Below are 24,005 nucleotides of genomic sequence, written 5' to 3'. Positions count from 1 at the left end.
TGTTATCAAATATTTAAGAAAGAAATTACATTAGTACAACCTAAATTCTTTGAGTAAACAAGGGAGGAAACACTTACTATCTTATTTAATGAGGTCAGCATTATCCTGATACTAAAACCAAACAAAGACAGTGCAAGAAAAGAAAACTAAAGAACATCCCTTGTGATCACAGAAGTAAAAATATTTACCAAAAACACAGCAACTTATAAAAATAATACTAGATCAAAATCAAGTGGGATTATCCTAAGATACAAGGTTGGTTTAAAAGTTGGAAATCAATATAATTCACCACAGTAACAACAAAAAGGAGAAAAATATTATTATTTCAACAAATGCAGAAGAAATGATGAAATTCAATATCCATTAACAATAAATTAGAAATAGAAAAAAAACTTCCTCAGTGTAATAAAGGGTACCTATAAAAAATCTATGTCTAACATCATACATAATGATAACAAAACTGCATGCTTTCCTCTTAAGATTAGAAACAAGGCATAAATGATCATTCTCACCACTTTCATTCAACATTTTATGGTGATACTAGCCAATGCAGCAAGGCAAGAAAATAAAATATAAAGCATACAGATTAGAACAGAAGTAAAACTGTCTTTATTGATAGATCACATAATCATCTATAGGAAAATCCAAACAATCTATAAAAAAGTTACTGGCACCACTAAATGAATTTAGCTAGGTCACAAGATATAAGGTTAATATGCAAAAATCAAAAATCAGTTGTATTTCTAGTTCTGTATGCCGGCAATTGGAAAATGAATTTTAAAATACAATTTACAATAATATCAAAAAAACATAAAGTACTCAGTGAAAAATTTAACAAAATATGTGTAAGACCTATACATAGAAAAATACAAAACATTGCTGAGGAATATTACATAAGAGCTAAATAAGTGGAAACCTCAATACAGAAAAAGAAGAACAGAATTTGAAGCATCACTTAACCAGTGATAAGTTAACCACCTTTTTCCCCTTTGATTCCTTGACTTGGCAGGAAAACTTGGAGACGGGCATTGGCACAGACAGAACTTCAAAAATCCTCTAGTTCAGGCTTGAGGAGAAAGAAAAGGACCACTGGTAGTGACAGGGCTGCAGTGGAGAGTCCAAAGGTACTAAAACCTCTGAGGGAGAGGAAATTTCCTCTCCAATGGTGATGTAATTACGCCTGGCTTGGCTCTGGACGTGGGTGTCATCAGAGAAAGCACATGGAAGAGCACTGTAAATAAAAACCCCACCTTTCAGGCTAGAAGACTAAAAAGGGAAGCCATGGGAAACTAAAAACAAGGGAGAGGAGTTCAGAAAAGCAGCTCCATAAAGTCGTTTCTGATTTCCTGGCTTACTCCCAAGCTGCCTATGCATAGATTTCATCCTAAACATCACACCAAAGAGGCTGAGAACCGAACTGAGGAATAGACCACCACCCAAGTCCCAGGCTGGCCACTAGGTGGCACACATATGGGACAGATCTGAACAGAACCGCAAAGGCATTAACAACAAAACCAACATTAAAACAACACTCATAAAAGGCTGCTTGAAACTTTAAGCCTGCGCTGAAATTGGTAAATTGCCTGCTAACACAAAAATACTAACATTATCCACAGGATTCAAACAAGACTCAGAGTCTTATAACATAATATTAAAATTTTCTAGAATACAATAAAAGTACCAGGCACACAACCAGGAAAAAAAAAAGTTATCTTGTTTGGAAGAGGGAGGCAACAGATGTTAATACCAAGATGACAGGGATACTGAAATTACCTACTTAAGGCTTTGTCAGATATTATTAAAATGCTCTAAGTAAGGGTGAACACTCTGAAAATGAATGGAAAGACAAAAATGTCTCATAGAAAAAGATATAAAGAAGAACCACATACAAATTTTCAAAGTGAAAAACACAATTACCAAAAGCACTAGAAAAATAAAATGAAACAATAAATCCCTCAAACCTGGCATGACAGGCTCAATACCAGAATGGAGGTCATGGAGCAGCAGTCCCCAACCTTTTCGGCACCAGAAACTAGTTTCATGGAAGATAATGTTTCCATGGGCAGGAAGTTGAGAGAAGGATAATTTCTGGATGAAACTGTTACACTTCAGATAGACCATCAGGAACTAGTTAGATTCTCATAAGAAGCAAGCAACCTAGATCCCTCACATGCACAGTTTGCAATAGGGTTCGTGTTCCTTCCTTTGAGAATCTAATGCCACGGCAGCTCTGACAAGAGGCGGAGCTCAGGCAGGAATGCTAATGCTTGCTACCTCCCCGCACAACCACTGGCTGACCTCCTGCTGTGTGGGCTGGTTCCTAACAGTCTGGGGACTGGTTGGGCTTGGGGGCTGGGGACCCTGTCATGGAGGAAAGAGTCCAGGAATCTCAAGGTAAATAAATAAGACACTATTTGTGTCACTGGAGATTCAGAAGGAGAAGAGCAAGAGGAAAGTTTGGAAAAAATGTGTAAAGAAATAATGGCTAACAATTTCTTAAATTTGGCAAAAGATATAAAACTACAGATTCAAAAGCTCAGAGAACCCCAAACATCACAGCCAAACTGCTGAAAACTAAAGACGGGAAAATACTGAAACCACTCCGAGGAAAAGCAACACACACTTAAAGGGGAACAGTGTATTCAAGTGACTGCGAATTTCTCAACAGAAATCATGGAGGCCAGAATGAAATGGAACAGCTACTTTAACTAGATCTCTTACAACTAAATAAGAAGACAAACAAAACCCCCTCTCAAAAAAGGGAAAAGATTTGAACAGTTAAACAAATGTCCAAATATCATATGAAAATTTGCTAAACATGAAATGATACTGCTGATACAAACTAAAATCATAATAAAACACTATTGTATACCCTTTGAAATAAAGATGGACAACAGTAAGTGCTGGCAATTATGTGGAAGAATTGTAACTTTCATACATTGCTGGTGAAAATGTAAAATGGTACAACTTTTGAAAACGCTACATTTAGCTCTTAGTATTGATAAAATGTGGTAAATTAAATCTATCTTCTAAGATAGGTGTCAACAAACTATAGCTCACAAGCCAAATGTTGCCCACAGACTGTTTTAGTATGGCCTGTGAGCTAAGAATGGTTTTTATATTTTTAAAGAGTTGTAAAAAACAATATGCTTCAGAGACCATACATGATTTGAAAAGCCTAAAAAAATACTTACTCTCTGGTTCTTTACATAAAAAGTTTGCTAACCATTTGTGGAAGTCAGTGACTTTCAAACTTTTAAACTTTTGGACTATAAGCTGCAGAAAGAAACACATTATATACCCAAACCAATATCTGGTCTATCTATCAAACTATCAATCTATCTATCTATCATCTATCTATCATCTATCTAGCCATCCACAACTGAAATAAAAGTTTCTATCTATCTACAACTGAAATGAAAGTTTCCAGATTAAGTATCCCTTATTACCACTTACAATGCACCTTCCTTTCTTTTCTTTTCCCTTCCCTTTCCAATCCTATGCCATTTAAAAAAAAAAATGCTGGTCACAACCTACTAAATTATTTTAATAAACAATTACTAAAGAAGCTCAACCCGTCATTTGAAAAACATTGACAATATTAAACCAACTTTAAAAAATTGCATTTAAAATCAACTTAAATACATTGAAAACATATATTCTCTTACCTAGAATAGCCTTTGTTTGTGAGCCAGTCAGTAATGCAATGCTGATTTATTTTCTTTCAACCTTTGTTTCCAGCCCAACCTTTGTCTCTTCTATTCTCTATCCTTTACAAACTCCCTCTTTTAAAAATCTCTGTTCACTTTTTTTCTTTTGTATTCTTCTGTTTTATTAATCCTATTTTGTCCATTTACCATATAGACTGTACAGAGACTGTGGTAGATAACCCCACTCTCTCTGATCTTTGCATATTAGAGTTTGGTTAAGTTTCTGACTGCTCCTTTTTGCAATATGCTTGCATAAGAATTTTCATTACTTGTTGAGGGAAATTACTGTGAAGGTTTTATTTCTAATGGTGTGTTGTAATAAAATGCTATCCTAGTGCAGTCATGAAAAATAAATAACTCCTGATTCATTCTCTTGCTGAAAGTAGAGTGGAAAACATTCAGGGTTCCATTCCTTATATGTTTAATTGAATCAACCTAAATGACCATCAGTGACAGACTGGATAAGAAAATGTGTCACATATACATTACAGAATACCATGCAGCCATAAAAAAGAATGCGATCATGTCCTTTGCAGCACATGGATGGAGCTGGACGCCATTATCCTTAGCAAACTAACACAAGAACAGAAAACCAAATACCACATGTTCTCACGTATACATGGGAGCTAAATGATAAGAACACATGGACACACAGAACACACACTAGAGCCTTTCAGAGGGTAGAGGGAAGAGGATCAGGAAAAATAACTCATGGGTTCTAGGCTTAATACCTGGGTGATGAAATAATCTGTACAACAAAGCCCCATAACACAAGTTTACGTATTTAACAAAACGGCAATTGTACCTCTGAATTTAAAAGTTAAAAAAAAAAAATTGGTGTTCAGACATAAAGCATGAAAATCTGGACTCAATAGAAAAACTACTTTTAGTCTCTCTCATATCTTCACCAAACTTTCAGAAATATATATATTTTTTTTTTTTTTTTTTTTTTTTTTGAGACGGAGTTTCGCTCTTGATACCCAGGCTGGAGTGCAATGGCGCGATCTCGGCTCACCGCAACCTCCGCCTCCTGGGTTCAGGCAATTCTCCTGCCTCAGCCTCCTGAGTAGCTGGGATTACAGGCACGCGCCACCGTGCCCAGCTAATTTTTTTTTTTGTATTAGTAGAGACGGGGTTTCACCATGTTGACCAGGATGGTCTCAATCTCTTGACCTCGTGATCCACCCGCCTCGGCCTCCCAAAGTGCTGGGATTACAGGCTTGAGTCACCGCGCCCGGCCCGGAAATATATTTTTAAAAGAATATATATAGTACTCACTGGCACAAATTTATTATCACAAGTGTTTATAAAATATTCAACTGGCCGGGCACGGTGGCTCACGCCTGTAATCCCAGCACTTTGGGAGGCCAAAGCGGATGGATCACGAGGTCAAGAGATCGAGACCATCCTGGTCAATATGGTGAAACCCCATCTCTACTAAAAAATACAAAAAATTAGCTGGGCGTGGTGGTGCATGCCTGTAGTCCCAGCTACTCAGGAGGCCGAGGCAGGAGAATTGCCTGAACACAGGAGGTGGAGGTTGCGGTGAGCTGAGATCGCGCCATTGCACTCCAGCTTGGGTAACAAGAGCGAAACTCCGTCTCAAAAAAATATATATATATTCAACCAACGGCACAGCTCCTAAGTATGAAACATTTTTTTCTTCCTGGTAACTGACTGAAAAGATAAAGGTTGGCAAGAATAGGAAGACCAGAATTAAGCTCCGCCACCAGCATGAACATGCTGGTCAACATATACCCTGTCTCCTCTATCAGTGATTCCCAACCAACAGGGATCCTGTATCCTCTCCCGACTCCAACCAGGGAGCATCCAGCAGTGTAGGAAGATATTTTGGTTGTCACAACTGGGAACTTGCTACTGGTACCTAGTGGATGCTGCTAAACATCCTACACATATGTCAGCCCCGTACAACAAAGAATTATCTGGCCCAAGGTGTCAACAGGGCCAAGGGTAAGAAAGCATGCCTTAGAATTGTAGATTTCCAGACAACTGAAGCAAAAGATGTGTTCCCATTCTTGAATTAGATATTGACATTGCCCACAAAACCTAGAATTCGAAGGGAATAAATTATGATGATATAGTAACAGTTCATATAAGGTACCTTTTGGAAGGAAACTGGATAGAGTAAAATAAGACGCATTCAGGCAACTATTAATAAGTTCCTAGAAGGAAACACATTTTAGACATTTCCATTTCCATCATAGCCAGTGTTGGCAAGTGTAATGGGTTTTAACTTTCCAGGAAGATGAATGATTGGAACTGAAGTCAGACTAAAATGCCTACACGAACTCCAGGAGTAAATTTCCCAAGAACTAAATGAGTTTCAGATATGAGGCTTCTGGTGACTTGAATAAGCCTAGTGACTCTTATGGACATTTTTTTAAGGTGGTCACAAAGTTGAAATCTGATATATCTCTAGAACAGCTGACCAGGCCTGGTCATTACAGAGGATATCTTTACAGTAACAGGCAAGTGCAACTATTTCAATATCAAAGGGACAATTTAGAAGAGGTATATTCACTGGACCTCATGATAGACATACCAAAATAAGAAAAAGACACCCAAAGACACCATTACCTCTATAACTGTACTTACATTACAGCATAATCTTTACTGAAATGAATACTTCGAAGTCTGCTCCCAAATGCAAATACAAAACCAAATTGTTCAAACTAAGTATTTTAAGAATATTGTTGAGGCCAAAGTTTTTGAAAAGGCCTTTCACTGAAGGCTTAGTTCATTGGTTGAGACTCTGGCCAAACCATCCATTGATACTGCTGACTTTCATAATGTGTAATTCTTGAGCAGCACTATACCACGGTCCATTTCCAAACACGGAGACATCCAGAAAAACTTCCCAGGGACAAATACTAACCACCAATCTGTGATAAAAATCTCTTCATTTGCCTCTTCCATTGCATTTGCCACATCTTCAAAATAGCCTTTGGCATTAACATACCTGAAAGACAAGTTTATTGTTCCTTTTTGTTGTCAAAAAACAAAAGAAACATATCTTACGGTAAAGCAAAGCATGGTAGCCACTGCCTAGAGGGTCCACATAACACTATGTAGTTGACTTTATGTAACTGGAAAACAAGGATTGAAAATACCAACTTCCCTCCGGCCTAGGAAGGGTCGTAAGTAGTAAACAGCCTGATTTTTCTCTGCTTAGAGAACAACAAATGTATTGAGCCTCATCATCCGAATGATGATGAATGAATTCTTCTATCATGTTGAACTTACAGTTTTTATTCTGAGACTGAAAGCAAACTAGCTTCCAATTCAATGGTAGAAAAACATGCTAAGTGTGATTTTATTTAAAAGAAATATCTAGCAAGTAAATGCTTTTTCCTAAATTATGGCTAATGACTTAAATAAATCTTCCATTTCCATCATTAAAGAAAAGTGTGAAGTTAGCTTTAAAATTCAAACTTCAAAATCTAAAGCTAGCTAAGCTCACTGTGAAAAATCTTAAAAGCAACGATTGAAAAACTAATCTATGATGAGGTAGTGCCATAACTATCACATAAAAAGAAGCCCTAGTTAGGTATGATGCATAATCTTTCACAGGTTTTAAAATTGATTCCAGGTGAATTTAGGCCAGCATAATATTAGACGCTATGTATGACTGCCTTGACAGCCTTAGGGCAATAATAACTTACCATTTAGCTAAAGAGTTCTCTTGGATAGCAGCATATGACCCAAATCGATGATCTTTGAGAAAGTTGGTGCCATGTTTCTGGATGAATTCTTCTATAGCCCCTCCCCACCACCGAGCATGTCTATAGCTGTTGCATTTTAAAATAAGTGTCCTTTAAAGAAAAGCCAAATGTAGAAAAGAATGGTCACTCTGTGTTCTATCTCATGTTCTTTTTTATTTGGTAGTATACCAAACATAAACTGAAAATTTTAGGCAAAGAACATCAAAAAAGCAGGCATTTTAACATTTTTTGGGGTACATTTCTACCACCACACCAAGATAAGAAGACTATGATTGAGGAGGAAGGTTGCTTTCTAAAAATATATTCAATATAACAAAAATAAACGTTCAGGTTACTTATTCATTCACTCACGCAAACACGCAGAAAGGTACTTACCATAGACCTGGAACTGTGTGCTAGCGCATGAGGAGGATGAAGGAAGAGGGGTAAAGCGAGGCTCTGCTTTTGAGTATTAGTTAGAGAGCTGTTGGCTCCCCTAGAGCAGCGGTCCCCAACTTTTTTGGCGCCAGGGACAGGCTTGTGGAAGGAAATGTTTCCGCGGATGATGGGGAGTAGTTTCGAGATGAAACTGTTCCACCTCAGGTCATGAGCAGGTGATCTGATTCTCATGACAAGCGTGCAACCGAGATCCCTCACATGTGCAATCCACTATTGGGTTCAAGCTCCTGTGAGAATCTAATGCCATGGCTGATCTAACAGGAGGTGGAACTCAGGTGGTAATGCTCCCTCGCCCACTGCTCACCTCCTGCTGTGTGGCCCAGTTCCTAACAGGCCTTGGACTGATACCCCAAGGGGGTTGAGGACCCCTGCTCTAGAGGACACTTCCCTTTGTGATGCCCGGTATCATTCCCTCAGCTTCTGGAAATATCATCCCTTCTCTTCACCAAAGCTAAGCAAAATAGCATATTCCATCTCCCTGGTCCCAGAAGGTGGTTGTGGCATGAGTGTGTGAGCCAGTTCTACCCATTCATGCAGCTTTAGGATAGGAATTTATGGATGAAGTCACAGTCTGGCAGGAGCTTGAACCCCCGGTCAGCATCTAAATTCAGACTTTTTTTTTTTTTTTTTTTTTTTTTTGAGACAGCGTTTCGCTCTTGTTACCCAGGCTGGAGTGCAATGGCGCAATCTCGGCTCACTGCAACCTCCACCTCCTGGGTTCAGGCAATTCTCCTGCCTCAGACTCCTCAGTAGCTGGGATTACAGGCACGTGCCACCATGCCAAGCTAATTTTTTGTATCTTTAGTAGAGACGAGGTTTCACCATGTTGACCAGGATGGTCTCGATCTTTTGATCTCGTGATCCACCCGCCTCGGCCTCCCAAAGCAGACTCTTAAATATATTGTGAATTTTCTACTTCACTAATCATAGGAAAACTGTTCTTTTGCAATAGTAATCGATTAAACATTGATACCAGGAAAAAAGGACACTCAACATACATTTGTTCATCCATTCCTGTAACAAATATACATGAGTATTCTTTCAGCCATTCCTAAGCAAATGTGAAGACTTGCTCAGGAACGCCAGGAAGGGACTCTCCTGCTTCCTCAGAATTTGGTGTGAGTGTGGGAGGTGGCCATCTTGCTACAAGGAAATCAGTCATACTCAACATGGCTATTTAGTTCTCTTTGGGGTAAGCCAGTTTGCATTAGATTTTTCTGTCACTAATAACTAAACGATCCTAAACTCTTACAGATTTATAAATGTTAAAAAAAAAATTAGAGTGGATTGCAGAAAGGTTTTTTTAATGTCAAGTGTCAGAATTCCGCCTATTACCAAGAGGGAAAAATAAGTTACCCAAATTTGAAGTTCGAAGGAAAACAGAGTGTTGCAGCCAGCTGTATTCCTGCCATGTAGGCAGAAATCTACCACCACGCCAATGTAAGAAGACTGTGAGTGAGGAGGGAGGTTGCTTTTTTGAGGAAATACAATGATCCTGATGAGAAGCAGAGAAGAGGCTGTGTTCACAGATTCTGAAATAATCATTTATAAAGATTAGGCATGTCCAAACTGCTTTCCTCGGTATGTCAGTGGTAGATGCTGGCTTTTGTCTAAAAGTCATTAGGCCATCAGAGAGAGGCCGATGCTGCCAGGCTGTGGAGACGGGAGGAGAGACATGCTGGAGCTGAGAGGAGTGAAGCATCCCCATCACACGTGGTAAAGGAGACAGGGGTTTCTAGGGATGGAGACAAGAGGGCACAGAAGGTGCCTGGGCTTGACCCATCCTGCAAGCACTACTCCAATTGAGCTAAAATGCATCTGAAAACCAGTTATGCGGAAGAGACAAGATAAGACATTATGACAGGATGTGAGTCAGAATCAAGGGAGAAAAAAAAAATAACTATTCCAAACATGGGCATAAGAAAAGCAAAGGGAAAGAGGCAAGGAAAAAATCCTGCCTCCATAGAACCTGCAAGGCGTATTAGGGAGGAATTTCAAATAAAGGCAGGGAAATAAATGCCTGTCAATAATGAGTGGGGGAATTTGGTCTTATCTGATAAAACGATGGGTGGAATCTTATGCCAGGAAGGAAAGTAATGAGACCTGGATGTGAATGGCCTCATTCGGCAGTGACATACAAGTAAGCAAGGGTGGTAAATGCAGACAAAGCGGCCAGTAAAGTTAGGAACCAATGAGAATTGTGGCCAGATGTCTGTGGCTCACTGTAAAAGAGGAATGCAGGAGGAAGGTGTAACAGCAGCACATTATATTTCCATTAACAATCTTAAATGTTCCATTCTCACAGAATATCATCAGGAAGTTCAGCATCTTTTCATACACACACACACACACACACACACACACACACCAATTAGTAAGGGAATATGTAGCTATGTCGCTGTGTACAGAGAGAAATGCATATATATTCATATACATGATGATGAACTATATAGAGACAAATGGATCTATACATATAAAGACACACATACTTGGTATAACTACAATCTTCCAGAAAGATCACATACACATGTACTCACTAATAAAATCTATAATAAGTGTACATGAGTGTCCTTTCAAGATATCTTTCTTGGTCGGGCGTGGCAGCTCAGGCCTGTAATCCTGGCACTTTGGAAGGCCGAGGTGGGCAGATCACTTGAGGTCAGGAGTTTGAGACCAGCCTGGCAAACATGATGAAACCCCATCTCTACCAAAAAATACAAAATTTAGCCGGGTGTGGTGGCGGGCACCTGTAGCCCCAGCTACTTAGGAGGCTGAGGTGGGAGAAATGCTTGAACCTGGGAGATGGAGGTTGCAGTTAGCCAAGATTGCACCACTGTACTACAGCTTGGGTGACAGAGTGAGACCCTGTCTCAAAGAAAAAGAAGAAGATATCTTTCTTAAAATGTGTGTGTAACAGAATTTTTATAAATCAAATCACTCTATTGGTGTTTTATTAATTAAAGAATATTGATTTATAAAATTTTAATTTATTTTTAAAATGCGAACTATCACTCTCTCTGTTTAGTATACTGGCAAATCGAGTAGAAAATTCTGTTAACATAGGCAAACATCTACATATGGGATTGTTTATTCTGACTCTGTTGCACATAGGATATTCTTTAAAATATATACAAGAAAAAAAGTGGTTTGATTTCTATTGATTGAGGATGAGCTCTAAATTACAATTTTCTACCACTTTTTAAACTCCTTTTTTACTTAAGGTTGAGGAAAAGATTGTTTATAAGATATTTTTGTAGAAATCTTTTTAAAATATTTGAAATTTGTACCTTGAAAGATTATCAATTCGGAGTCCATATTTTGTTTCTGTCTCCTTCTTCCCCACCTTAATTTTGAATTCTTTGTCTACCAGCAGGACAAAGGCAATGGCACCACTGTCTGGTTTCATATACAGTAAAAAGGAATCTTTCACTATTAACCATCTGTAAGAAGGTAATAAGTACTTGTAAAGTTGTACTGAATAACTGAAACGAGAAGAACTAATTATTATGACAAGACTTAAATAATCACTCTGGCAGACTGTAAACATAATTACATTTTCTACACAGGAGACTTTTTTTTTTAATCGCCATGAAACAAACAAACAAAAAAACAACAAATCCTTTCTATTACATTTTTCTAAGAAGCAGCGTACCAAGTAATTCACAGTCATTCATTAGCTCTTTAAACATAAATGGCAAAACCTGAAGGAATGTCCCTAATATTGGCAGGTAGCACTCACAGGATGTATGATGGAAAGCACAAGACAGAGGAGATGGGATCCACTCACAGTGAATGCAAACGGTAACTTTATCAGGCTAATTATAACAACATGTATTCCTATTTGCCTTGCAATTGCAGAGTGATCGACTGAACCATTTGAAAACTGAGAAGTAAGAAAATGGGCTATTTAACAGCGCATATCAAACCAAGTAAAGTACTCTAAGCACTTCCACATTATGGAATAGTAAGGTTGGAATATCTGAATGTAAACTCGGTAATACTGTAAATATAGCATGGCAACTCAGTATTTAAAATATATCTGTAATAAATCTTTACTGAAATTGGGATCGCATTCTGTGTTAATGGCTTTATAACTTGGAATTTAATGTAGACCAACCTACATTGATTTCCACATAGTTTCATTTCATGTATTTGTTTTTTAATACATAAGCTATATTCCTCCTAATAAAAGGGCCTAGGGTGGATTTAGGATAACTTACAGCAAAGAACATATGTGGTATGGTTAAAAAAGGAAAAATGTCAAGGTCACGGAAAGTAAATACCTAAAATAACTAACCATAAAGGTAAATATAATTACAGAGATGACACAATGATGTTGGGTATAAGCTTCCTGGTTTTTCTTGTCAAATGAATAAATTAAAGAAATAACTGGATTTCCTCCGAAACCAAATTCCAAACAGTTTCTCATTTGGAACCTAACATAAGACAACTGAACAACATAATGAATAATATTCCCGATGACAATTTTCAAAGCAAATACAGAAATTATACATTTTATAAGAGTTCTCGTAACACTCCTCAATACAAATACCAAGGCTATAATATAAAGGGTAACTCAGTGATCCTGATGGGCCTAAATTATGAGTCTAGGCCTGTAGCTGCCTGTTGATAAACTGTGGTTAAGGCTAATAGAGAGCAGACGCATCACATAGCTGTCAAAGTTCTTTAGTTGCAATCTTTCCTCTCGGCTGGACTTTTGATGCAAATTATGGCACAAAGTGGCCCAGGCTCGGAGAGCTGGTGTGCTACACTGTTGACTAGGAAGGTGCCACAGATTTTGTGAACCACAACTGGTAGAGCTGTGTATCTGAGGAGAATGTCAAATATCCCAGACTTTGCTGCCTGGAAGTAAAAAATACCTGAATGGCACCAGCCCCAGCTCTGGTCAGACCTCTACACCACAGAAAACAGTCTGGGGGTGACCCATATCCAGGTGGAACAAGCTCCCACCATTGGCATTAGAAAACAAATCTGAGAGATTCTCCTGAGAACACAAGCTCATTGGCTTAACTACTAGGGTCAAAGGCTACAAAACATGCCCTCAGGGCTAGGCTGCAGATACAACTGTCCAGGTGTGCCCTGCACAATGTCTGCTGAAGAAGGGGTCTGGTGCAGGCTGCATCATCCTGCAGGAATGGGAAGCTTTTCTCTAATTCTCACAAAAGTTCCACATAGGCAATACATCATCTTGTTCAGCAACTGAAATAAGATGGCTGGGTATATTGCACAGCCAGGGCACTGCTCGACTCCAGTGGGTGCCATTCATGTTGTATGTAGTCTATGTAAATAGCTCCACTTTGGCTGCTCCAAGTTGTGGCCGTCTAGAAATATGCTGGTTAGCACTGACAACTAGATGTTGAAAACTGAATTTAAAAGGTAATGATTTCTGTTTTGATTATGATGAGTTTAATGGTTTTTAAAAAATATTTTAATTGATACATAATAATCATACATATTTATGGAGTACATCTGATATTTTGATACATGTAGACATCATGTAATGATCAAATCAGGGTATTCAGGATACCTATCACCTCAAACATCTACCATTTCTTTGCACTGGAAACATTTCAAATCTTCACTTCTAGCTATATTGAAATATACAATCAGTTGCTGTTAACTACATTCACCCTACTATACTATCAAACACTAGCATTTATTCCTTCTATCGAACTGTATGCTTGTACTCATTAACCAACCTCCCTTCATCCCCTCATCCACCCTTCCCAGCCTCTGCTAACCACCATTCTACTCTCCTCCTCCATGAGATCAACCTTTTTAACTCTCACATCTGAGTGAGAACACGTGAAGTTTGCCTTTCTGTCCCAGATTTATTTCACTTAACATAATGACCTCCAATTCTATCCATGTTTCTGCAAATGCAGGATTTCATTCTTTTTATGGCTGAATAAATATCCATTATGTATATGCACCACATTTCTTTATCCATTCATCTGTCAACGGACACTTAGGTTGATTCCATGTTTTGTCTATTGTGAATAGTGCTGCATAAATGTCGGGGTGCAGGTATCCCTTTGATATGCTGATTTTCTTTCCTTTGGATAAATATCCAGTAGTGGGATTTCTGGATTGTATAGTAGTTCTGTTTTCAGTTTCTGGAGCAACCTCCATACTGTTTTCCATAATGGCTGTACTAATTTACACTCCCACCAACAGTGTAGAAGGGTTCCTGTTTCTCCCCATCATTGCCGACTTTGGTTATTTTGTGTGTGTGCCTTTTTGATCATAGCCATCTGGGGTGAGATAATATCTCATTGTGGCTTTCATTTGCATTTCCCTAATAACTAGTGATGTAGAGCATGTTTTCATATATCTATTTGCCATTTGTAGGTCTTCTTTTGAGAAATACCCACTCAAATCGTTTGCCCACATTTTAGTGGGATTATTTGTATTTTTACCATAGAATTGTTTGAGTTTCTTGTAGATTCTGGACATTATTCCCTTGTTGGATAAATAATTTGCAAATATTTTCTCCCATTGTACAAGTCGTGTCTTCACTCTGTTGATTGTTTCCTTTACTGTTCAGAAGCTTTTTAGTTTAATATAGTCCCATCATTTGTCTATTTTTTTGTTGCCTGTGCTTTTGAAGTCTTAGCCATAAAATCTTTGTCTAGACCAGTGTTTTAGCTATTGTGAACAGGGCTACACTAAACATAAGGTTGCATTTCCCCTATGATGTCTTCTAGCAATTTTATAGTTTCAGGTCTCACAATTAAGTCTTTAATCCATTTTGAGTTGATTTTAGTATACGGTGGGAAATAGAGATCTAGTTTCATTATTTTGCATATGGATCTCCAGTTTTCCCAGCACTATTTATTGAAGAGTGTGCACTTTCCTTAAATAATGTTTGTGATACCTTTGGAAAAATCAGTAGGCTATAGGTACATGGATTAATTTCTGAGTTCTCTATTCTGTTCTACTTGGTGTGTGTCTGTTATTATATCAATACCATACTGTTTTGGTTACTATAGCATTGTAATATATTTTGAAGTCAGGTAGTGTGATGCCTCTAGCTTTGGTTTGTTTTTTGTTTTTTGCTCAGGATTGCTTTGGCTACTCAGGGTCTTTTGTGGTTTTATGTGAGTTTTAGGATTGTTTTTTCTCTATCTGTGAAAATGTCATTAGTATTTTGATAGGGTTGCACTGAATCCATAGATTGCTTCTGACAATATGGTCATTTTAATACTATTAATTCTTCTGGTCCTCTTCAATTTCTTTCATCGGTGTTTTGTAGTTGTTCTTTCTAATAGTCATTAGATATCTGTTTTGTAGTTGTTCTTTCTAATAGTCATTAGATATCAGGCTAATTGTCATTTAACAGTCATTAGATACCAGGTACTTTAATAGTCATTAGATATCAAGTAATTTGGCCTTTATTGGAGGCTCTTCTTGGCCTTTATTGAAAGCTCTTAATTATGCCATTCATAAAAACTCCTCTGACTTCTTCCTTTTTTATCAATAGATATATATATTTCTTTTAACTTTTACTTTAGGTTCAGAGGTACATATACAGGTTTGTTACATAGGTAAACTTGTGTCAAGGGGATTTGGTGTGCAGATTACTTTGTCACCCAGGTACTAAGCATAGTACCTGACAGGTATTTTTTTTTTCCCTTTCCCTCCTCCCACCCACCACCCTCAAGTAGGCCCTAGTATCTGTTGTTGCCCTCTTTGTATCCATGAGTTCTCATTATTTAGCTTCCACTTCTAAGTGAGAACATGTGGTATTGAGTTTCCTGTTCCTGCATTAGTTTTCTAAGGACAAAGGCCTCCAGCTCCATCCATGTTGCTGCAAAGTACATGATTTCATATGCTGTGGTGCACATGTACTACATATTCTTCATCCAGTCTACCACAGATGGGCATTGAGATTGATTCCATGTCTTTGCTACTGTAAATTGTGCTGCAGTGAAAATACACATGCATGTGTCTTTATGGTAGAATGATTTATAGTCCTCTGGGTATATACCCAATCATGGAATTGCTGGGTCAAATAATTCTGTTTTTGTTCTTTGAGGAATTGTCACACTGCTTTCCACAATGGCTGAACTAATTTATGTTCCAATCAGCAGCATATAAGTGTTTCCTTTTCTCTGCAACCTCGTCAGCATCTGTTTGTTGTTTTTTTGTTTTTTTTTAGTAGCCATTCTGACTGGTGTGAGATGATATCTCATTGTGGTTTTGATCTGCATTTCTCTAATGATCAGTGATGGTAAGCATTTTTTCAAATGTTTCTATGTCTTCTTTTGAAAAATGTTTGTTCATGTCCTTTGCCCAATTTTTAATAGAATTGTTTGTTTTTTGCTTGTAAATTTGTTTAAATTCCTTATAGATACTGGCTATTAGACCTTTGTCAGAAGCATAGTTTGCAAATATTTTCTCCCATTCTGTAGGTTGTCTGTTTACTCTGTTGATATTTTCTTTTGCTGTGCAGAAGCTCTTTAGTTTAATTAGGTCGTTTGTCAATTTTTGCTTTTGTTGAAATTACTTGTGCTGTCTTCATCATGAAATCTTTGCCAGTCCTTATGTCCAGAATGGTATTTCCTAGGTTGTCTTCCACGGTTTTTATAGTTTTAGGTTTCACATTAAAGTTTCTAATATAACTTGAGTTGAATTTTATATATAGTCTAAGGAAGGGGTCCAGTTTCAATCTTCTGCATATGGCTAGCCAGTTATCCCAGCACCATTTATGAAATAGTAAGTCCTTTTCCCATTGCTTTTTTCAGTTTCATTGAAGATCAGATGGTTGTAGGTGTGCAGTATTATTTCTGGGCTCTCTATTCTGTTTCACTGGTGTATGTGTCTGTTTTCATACCAGTACCATACTGTATTTTTTATTTTTTGTAGAATAGTTTGAAGTCAGGTAACATGATGCCTCCGGCTTTGTTCTTTATGCTTAGCATTGCCTTGGCTATTCAGGCTCTTTGTTGGTTCCATATGTATTTTAAAATAGTTTTCCTAGTTTTGTGAAGAATGTTATTGGTAGTTTGAGAGGAATAGCATTGAATCTGTAGATCGTTTTGGGCAGTATGGCCATTTTAATAATATTATTTCTTCCTATCCATGAACATGGAATATTTTTCAATTTGTTTGTGTCAATTCTGATTTCTTTGAGCAGTGTTTTGTAATTCTCATTATAGAGATCTTTCACCTCCCTGGTTAGCTGTATTCCTAAGTATTTTTTTCTTTTTGTGGCATTTGTGAATGGGGTTGCCTTCCTGGTTTGTTTGGAAGGCAATCCCATTCACAATTGGCTTGATTGTTGTTGGTGTATAGGAATGCTAGTGATTTCTGTACATTGACTTTGTATCCTGAAACATTGCTGAAGTTGTTTATCAGCTCAAGGAGCTTTTGGGCAAAGACTATGGGGTTTCCTAGATATAGAATCATGTCATCTGCAAACAAGAATAGTTTGACTTCCCGTTTTCCTATGTGGATACCTTTTATTTCTTCCTTTTGCCTCATCGCTCTGACCAGGACTTTCAATACTATGTTAAATATGAGTGGTGACAGAGGGCATCCTTTTCTTGGGCCAGTTTTCAAGGGAATGCTTCCAGCTCTCGTCCATTCACTATGATGTTGGCTATGGGTTTGTCACAGATAGCTCTTATTATTTTGAAGTATGTTCCTTCAATGTGTAGTTTATTGAGGATTGTTAAAATGAAGGGATGTTGAATTTTATCAAAAGCCTTTCCTGCATCTATTGAGATTATCATGTCATTTTTATCTTTAGTTCTATTTATGTGATGAATCACATTTATCAATTTGCATATGTTGAACCAACTTTGCATCCCAGGGATAAAGCCTACTTGATTGTGGTGGTTTAGCTTTTTGATATGTTGTTGGATTGTGGTTTGAAGGAGATTGAGACATGAAAAATCATACAAAGGATCAACAAAAAAAAATTAGTAAGATAGACGAAAACCAGAATAATAAAGAAGAAAAGAGAGAAGATCCAAATAAACACAATTAGAAATGACAAAGAGGACATTACTATTGATCCCACAGAAATACAAATAACTGTCAGAGACTACTGTGAACAACTATGCACAGAAACTAGAAAATCTACAAGAAACAGATAAATTCTTGGACACATACATCCCTCCAAGACTGAACCAGGAAGAAACTGAATCCTTGAGTGGACCAATAATCAGCTCTGAATTAAAATCAGTAATAAATAGCCTACCAATCAAAATACAAAAACAAAAACAAAAAGCCCAGAACGAGGCAGATTCACAGCCAAATTCTACCAGATGTACAAAGAGGAGCTAGTACCATTCCTCCTGAAACTATTCCAAACAAGTGAGGAGGAAGAACTCCTACCCAACTCATTCCATAGGCCAGCATCATCCTGACACCAAAACCTGACAGAGACACAACAAAAAGAGAAGACCTCAGGCAAATATCCTTTATTAACATAGATGCGACACTCCTCAACAAGATTTTTTTTCTTTCTCCGGAATATATACATCAAGAAAGGCTTGATCAACCAGACTTCTGGGAGTCAGCACCATCTGCACAGGGATCAAGTGCCTGCCCTGAAGTCAGCCTCCATGGGCTCCAATTCCACCTGCTACTCACTGCTTGTGCAAACTTCAGTGACTGAACATGATGTCAAAATCTGTAACATGAGGACCTAACAACGACATCTGGTTCCTAAGTATTCATGAAGGATTAACTGAAATGACTCATGAGCATGCTTAGCACAGTGCCTGCCCCCAATACATGTGAACTATTATAACTAATCTTGTTCTAAACCATGTGAGATTATGATCTGTTTTAAAAAGACACCTCCTGCCTGTGTTACTACTTGTCATAGCATTAAAATGCAGATAAGCCCACTTATGCCAGCTCTCCCCTTCTCAGCCTCATCTCCTACTGTTGTCTCTAATTTCTTTAGACTTGCCAGTCTTCTTTGGGCTCTATCGTTGCTCTACCTCTGCCTAAAAACTGTTTCTTCTAGACATTCCCGTGGATGATCTCTTCTTGTCAATCAAACCTCTCCTTAAAAATCCTTCTACAAGCGGGCTACTGGATTCAAAAAAAGCTATTCTTCACCATCCCTGCCTCAACCCTCTACTGCATCATGTTGCCCTGCTTTAGCTTCTTTGCAGTACAGCTGGAAGTATTTTTCTGCTTGCTTATATCTGTCTCCTACAGTACAGTGTAAGATTCCTGGGAACAGGGAATGTGGCTGTCATGTCTACCACTATCCGCCCAATGCCTAGAATTATCTTCTAGCAGCCCAGAGCAAGCCTTCAGGCAAGGCCACCATCTCCCCTAAAGAACGGTTGCATGAATGGATTCCAGAGAGTAAATAAAACTATTTAGACACTATCACTGTCTAAAAATTTTAATTATTGGTACAGCTCATAGTTCACTAAACATTAAGAAAGTGCTAAGAAATCAAAAGTAATGGCAAAAACCACAATTACTTTTGTACCACCTAATAAATGCTAAATTTATTTCTTAACATCTATACATCTCTTTTTCTTAACACATTATTTGAAATAAGAAACTTACCTTACTACCAAGTGCAGAGAAGTTGCTCAATAAATGTGCTGTTTAAGCAGATGTTTTACATTGTAGGAAATGTAAAACATCTTCTCTGTTTGTCTTTGTTTTTAAACTCAACTCTGAGGTAAGGTCATTATGAGATCTGATTGAAAGTTTAATTTCCTTGTTTGCCTTCCTTCAATTTGTCAACATAGCATAAATTAAAAAGTGATAAGAATGTATTTTTATGGGTACAAATGAAAAAAGTTATGAAGGAGTGTCCCCTTTAAAAGTAAGTGTCATTTAGACATTAATAAAATAGTCTTCTTGGCCAGGTGCTGTGGCTCCCACCTGTAATCCCAGCACTTTGGAAGGCCGAGGTGGGCAGATCGCTTGAGCTCAGGAGTTCAAGACCAGCCTGGGCAACACGGCAAAACCCCATCTTTACAAAACATACAAAAATTAGCCAGGTGTGGTGGTGTGCACCTGTATCCCTGTCACATGGGGGGCTGAGGTGGGAGAATTGCTTGAGCTCAGGAGGTTGAGGCTGCAGTGAGCCAAGATCATACCACTGCACTCCAGCCTTGGTGACAAAGTGAGATCCTGTCTCAAAAAAAAAAAAAAAAGAGTCTTCAACTGTGAGAAACTTTCTAAACTAATTTTGTCAACTACGCTTTATCATTTATATATGATTTCTGGTATTTTAAATCACAAAAATGTGACTCAGGAAATACTTATTATTAATATGGAACCAGGGCTCTAATCTTCACAGAAAAATTTACACAATTTACAGTGAGCATACATTTCATTCCAGGGAGGATCATATCTTTTTAGATTGTCCTGGTTGACTTATGATTTAATCCAAAGTTTAAAAAGAGGGGTGTAAGGCCGGTTGCCTCGCCGGGAGCATGGACGCAGACCCCACCCCCCTTTTCAAAAGCTTGAAAAAGCCCGGAAAAGCTCGGGCAAGCTCAGACATGCTCGGGCATGTTCCCTTCTCCCATGCTTACACAGCCTGACCTTTCCTTGAAGAGCCCAGTATGCAAACAAGGTGCTGTAACCATAGCTTCTTATTAACCAATAGTGGTCAAGCCCTATTGACCAATAGCAGCCAAGTCTTAACAACCAATAGCAGCCGAGTAATTCCAACCAACAACAAGCCAAGTCCTAGGTCAAGGCTTCTAACTTACCCAATAGCAGTCCTGCTCTCCCACAACCAATCGAGCTGTTTCACTCCCTATAAAACCCCACGTCTGAGAGGAGTCTGTGCAACTTCTCTGGCCCCTACTGTCGGACCGCAGAACCTCGACTGGGAGCCTGAATAAATTCCTTCACATTGGATTTTTTCGTGCTGGCCTCAGTTTCTTCGTTTTATCCTCGGCGAGAACAGACCTTACAAGGGGGCATATTTCTTTTAAGTAAAAAAGTCTTTCCCTCATTTTTCCTAGCTGCTACTTCTCATAAGGTTTAAATCCAAAAGTCAGTTTTTCAAGGAGCCTTCCCTTGACTCCCAGAGCTAAAGTCATTCTCTCCAATCTCCAAATCCCTCACAAACCATTTTTCCACTTTAAAGCTCTCATCGCTACCTGAATTTATGTCATTTACATTAGTTGCTGGCTTCGTGCCTGCATTTCCCCTCTAATAGAACTCCATGAGGGCAGAGACTTCATCTTCTTCACTACTGTTTTCACAACAGTATGCTGCAATCTGACATACATTAGGCACTCGATAAATGACTGAATAATCCAGACCATGGCTTCCATTCCTTCAGTAGATGCCTTCTGTTGGGTTGTCCCAGAAGTAAACTACGAGATAAAGATGTATGTATGTTAAGGAGGCGGTGCCAAGAAGCACCATTAGGGAAGGACAGAAAGAAAGAGCAAGGAAGGAAGCCACAGAGAGTGTATCTTCATGCATTTTATTGTGGGCAACTGTGCTGTAAGCCAGCTGGGGAGTTTTGGGAGACCGTAGAAAATACTGCAGAATCATCCCAACTGAGGCAGAGGGAGGAGGCTGGACTCTGATGAGTTCTTGGCTGATGGCTGCTCTGGGCAGCTGTTGATACTTCCTAGTCTGCTGTGCACACAGGTGGGTTCTGACGGCCTAGAGAATCTCTGGTCAAAAAACCACGAATGCTTAAGGTTACAGTCTGAAAACTGTGGTTGGCATGTAGCAGCTGATTTGGGCAAAGTAAATGACTAGGGAGGAGTGATCAGAGGAATCCCCAAGTTTCTAGAAGTTAGAGAAGTATATTTGAAAGCAAATACTTTTTCTAGTATATCATTTCCCTTCTTATTTTAGTAAAATTGTTTTCCATAACAAAAATTTCCAGTGTTTTTAATTTTAATCTTCTGATCTTTCTTCCTTTTTCTTTTTTTTCTTTCTTTTTTTTTTTTTTTGAAATGGAGTTTCACTCTTGTTGCCCAAGCTGGAGTGCAATGGCAGGATCTCGGCTCACTGCATCCTCCGCCTCCTGGGTTCAAGCGATTCTCCTGCCTCAGCATCCCAAGCAGCTGGAATTACAGGCATGTGGCCACCACATCCAGCTAATTGTATTTCTTTTTTTTTTTTTTTAGAGACAAGGTTTCACCATGTTGGCAGGTTGGTCTTGAACTCCTGACCTCAGGTGATCCGCCCATCTCAGCCTTGTAATTTATTCTGTCCTTTCAAAGCCCAGAAAGTAAAGGCCCAACTTAATGGTATTTTTCATTGGTAGTATATCTTAAATTGATATGTGCAAAGGTAGATGCCAGTATTAGTTTTATATATTTTAAATATACACATAGCTCAATTCAACATTTACACATAAATACATTTATCATTTTCAATTTGGGGAAAATATTATATATAGATATAAAATATTTATAACTGATTTTTAAGTGTTTTACTAGTTTTTCAAAATCCCAGTACACTGCTATTGCAACAAACAGTTATTGCCTATTATGTGTAAAACTTGGGGGATACAGACAAGAATCATATGATATTGTTTTATATCCCCAAGGAGTTTTTAGTTGGTAAGACATAAGATATAAAATAAAGTTGTCTGTCTATATTACACCTACCATGATAAATATTTTTCACGAATATAAGTCTAAAATTATCTTCCCTGAAGTCTGCACAATTTTACTTAAGTTTTTTTAATGTATAGTTCAGTTTGGTTTTTAGCATATTCACAAAGTTGCATAACCATCACCACTATCTAATTCCAAAATATTTTCATTGTCCCAAAAACAAGCCCATACCAGTACCAAATTAGTAGAAAGCAACCTCCTCCCCATTCCCTGGAAACACTTTATCTACTTCTGTCTCTACAGATTTGTCTATTCTGAACATTTCATATAAATAGGAATCATATAATATGTGCCTTTTTGTATCTAGATTTTTTTCATTTATCATGTTTTCAAGGTTCATCCAGATTGTAGCATGTATCAGAACTTCATATCCTTTTTCATTTAATTTTTTTATTTGAATTCAGATATAATTCACATATCATAAAACTTACCTCTTAATACAATGCAATGGTTTTTAGCATATTCACAAAGTTGTGCAACCATCACTACTATCTAATTTCAGAATATTTCCATCACCCCATAAAGAAACTCCATGACCATCAGTAGTCTTCATTCCTTTCTTTTTTTAAAAAAAATTATTTTTAATTTTTGTGGGTACATAATAGGCTTATATATTTATGGGGTATATGAGATATTTTGATACAAGCTAACAATATGTAATAATCACATCAGGATAAACAGGGTATCCATCACCTCAAGCATTATCCTTTATGCTACAAACAATTCAATTACACTCTTTTAGTTATTTTAAAATGTACAATTAAATTATGATTGGCTATAGTCACCTGTTGTGCTATCAAATACTAGATCCTAATTATCCTGTTTGTTTGTATTCATTAACCATCCCCACTACCCACCCCCACACTGCCTTTCCCAGCCTCTGAAAAATCTCCATGAGTTCAACTGTTTTAATTTTTAACTTCTACAAGTAACTGAGAACATGCTAAGATTGTCTTTCTGTGCCTGGCTTATTTCACTTAACATAATGACCTCTAGATCCATCCATGTTGTAGCAAATGACAGGATCTCATTCTTTTATATGGCTGGATGGTACTCCATCGTGTATATGTACCATATTTTCTTTATCCATTCATCTGTTGAACACCTGGATTGCTTCCAAATCTTGACTATTGTGAATAGTGCTGCAATAAAGATGGAAGTGCAGATATATCTTTGACATACTGATTTCCTTCTTTTGGGTATATACCTAGGAGTGGATTTGCTAGATCATATGGTAACTCAATTTTGAGTTTTTTGAGAAACCTCCAAACTGTTCTCCATAGTCATTGTACTAATTTACATTCCCATCAATAGTGTATGAGGACTTTCTTTTCTCCACATCCTCACCAGCATTTGTTATTGCCTGTCTTTTAGATAAAAGCCATTTTAACTCGTGTGAGATGACATCTCATTGTAGTTTTCGTTTGCATTTCTCTGACAATCAGTGATATTGAACACATTTTCATACACCAGTTTGCCATTTGTATGTCTTCTTTCAAGAAATA

General features: G+C 37.9%; 1 protein-coding gene across 5 annotated transcripts in view; it reads right to left on the bottom strand.

Moving 5' to 3' along the window:
• The window catches only part of PLD1 (phospholipase D1), a 206,898-nt gene that overhangs the window by 93,298 nt on the left and 89,595 nt on the right, over nucleotides 1-24,005 (bottom strand). For all 5 annotated transcript variants that reach the window (XM_064378643.1, XM_012466706.3, XM_012466705.3 and 2 more), the window contains exons 9-11: nucleotides 11,179-11,331; nucleotides 7,394-7,543; nucleotides 6,607-6,690 (exon numbers count right to left, since the gene is read on the bottom strand). In XM_064378643.1, the coding sequence (XP_064234713.1) occupies nucleotides 6,607-6,690; nucleotides 7,394-7,543; nucleotides 11,179-11,331 (387 nt within the window). The remainder of the gene's footprint in view (nucleotides 1-6,606; nucleotides 6,691-7,393; nucleotides 7,544-11,178; nucleotides 11,332-24,005) is intronic.

This window comes from Aotus nancymaae, unplaced genomic scaffold (assembly GCF_030222135.1).
Source record: "Aotus nancymaae isolate 86718 unplaced genomic scaffold, 86718_ANA_hifiasm-v0.15.2.pri h1tg000019l, whole genome shotgun sequence".
NCBI classification, from domain to species: Eukaryota; Metazoa; Chordata; class Mammalia; order Primates; family Aotidae; genus Aotus; species Aotus nancymaae.
Note: the sequence above shows the minus strand (reverse complement) of the source record. Positions and strands in the feature narration are given on the sequence as shown.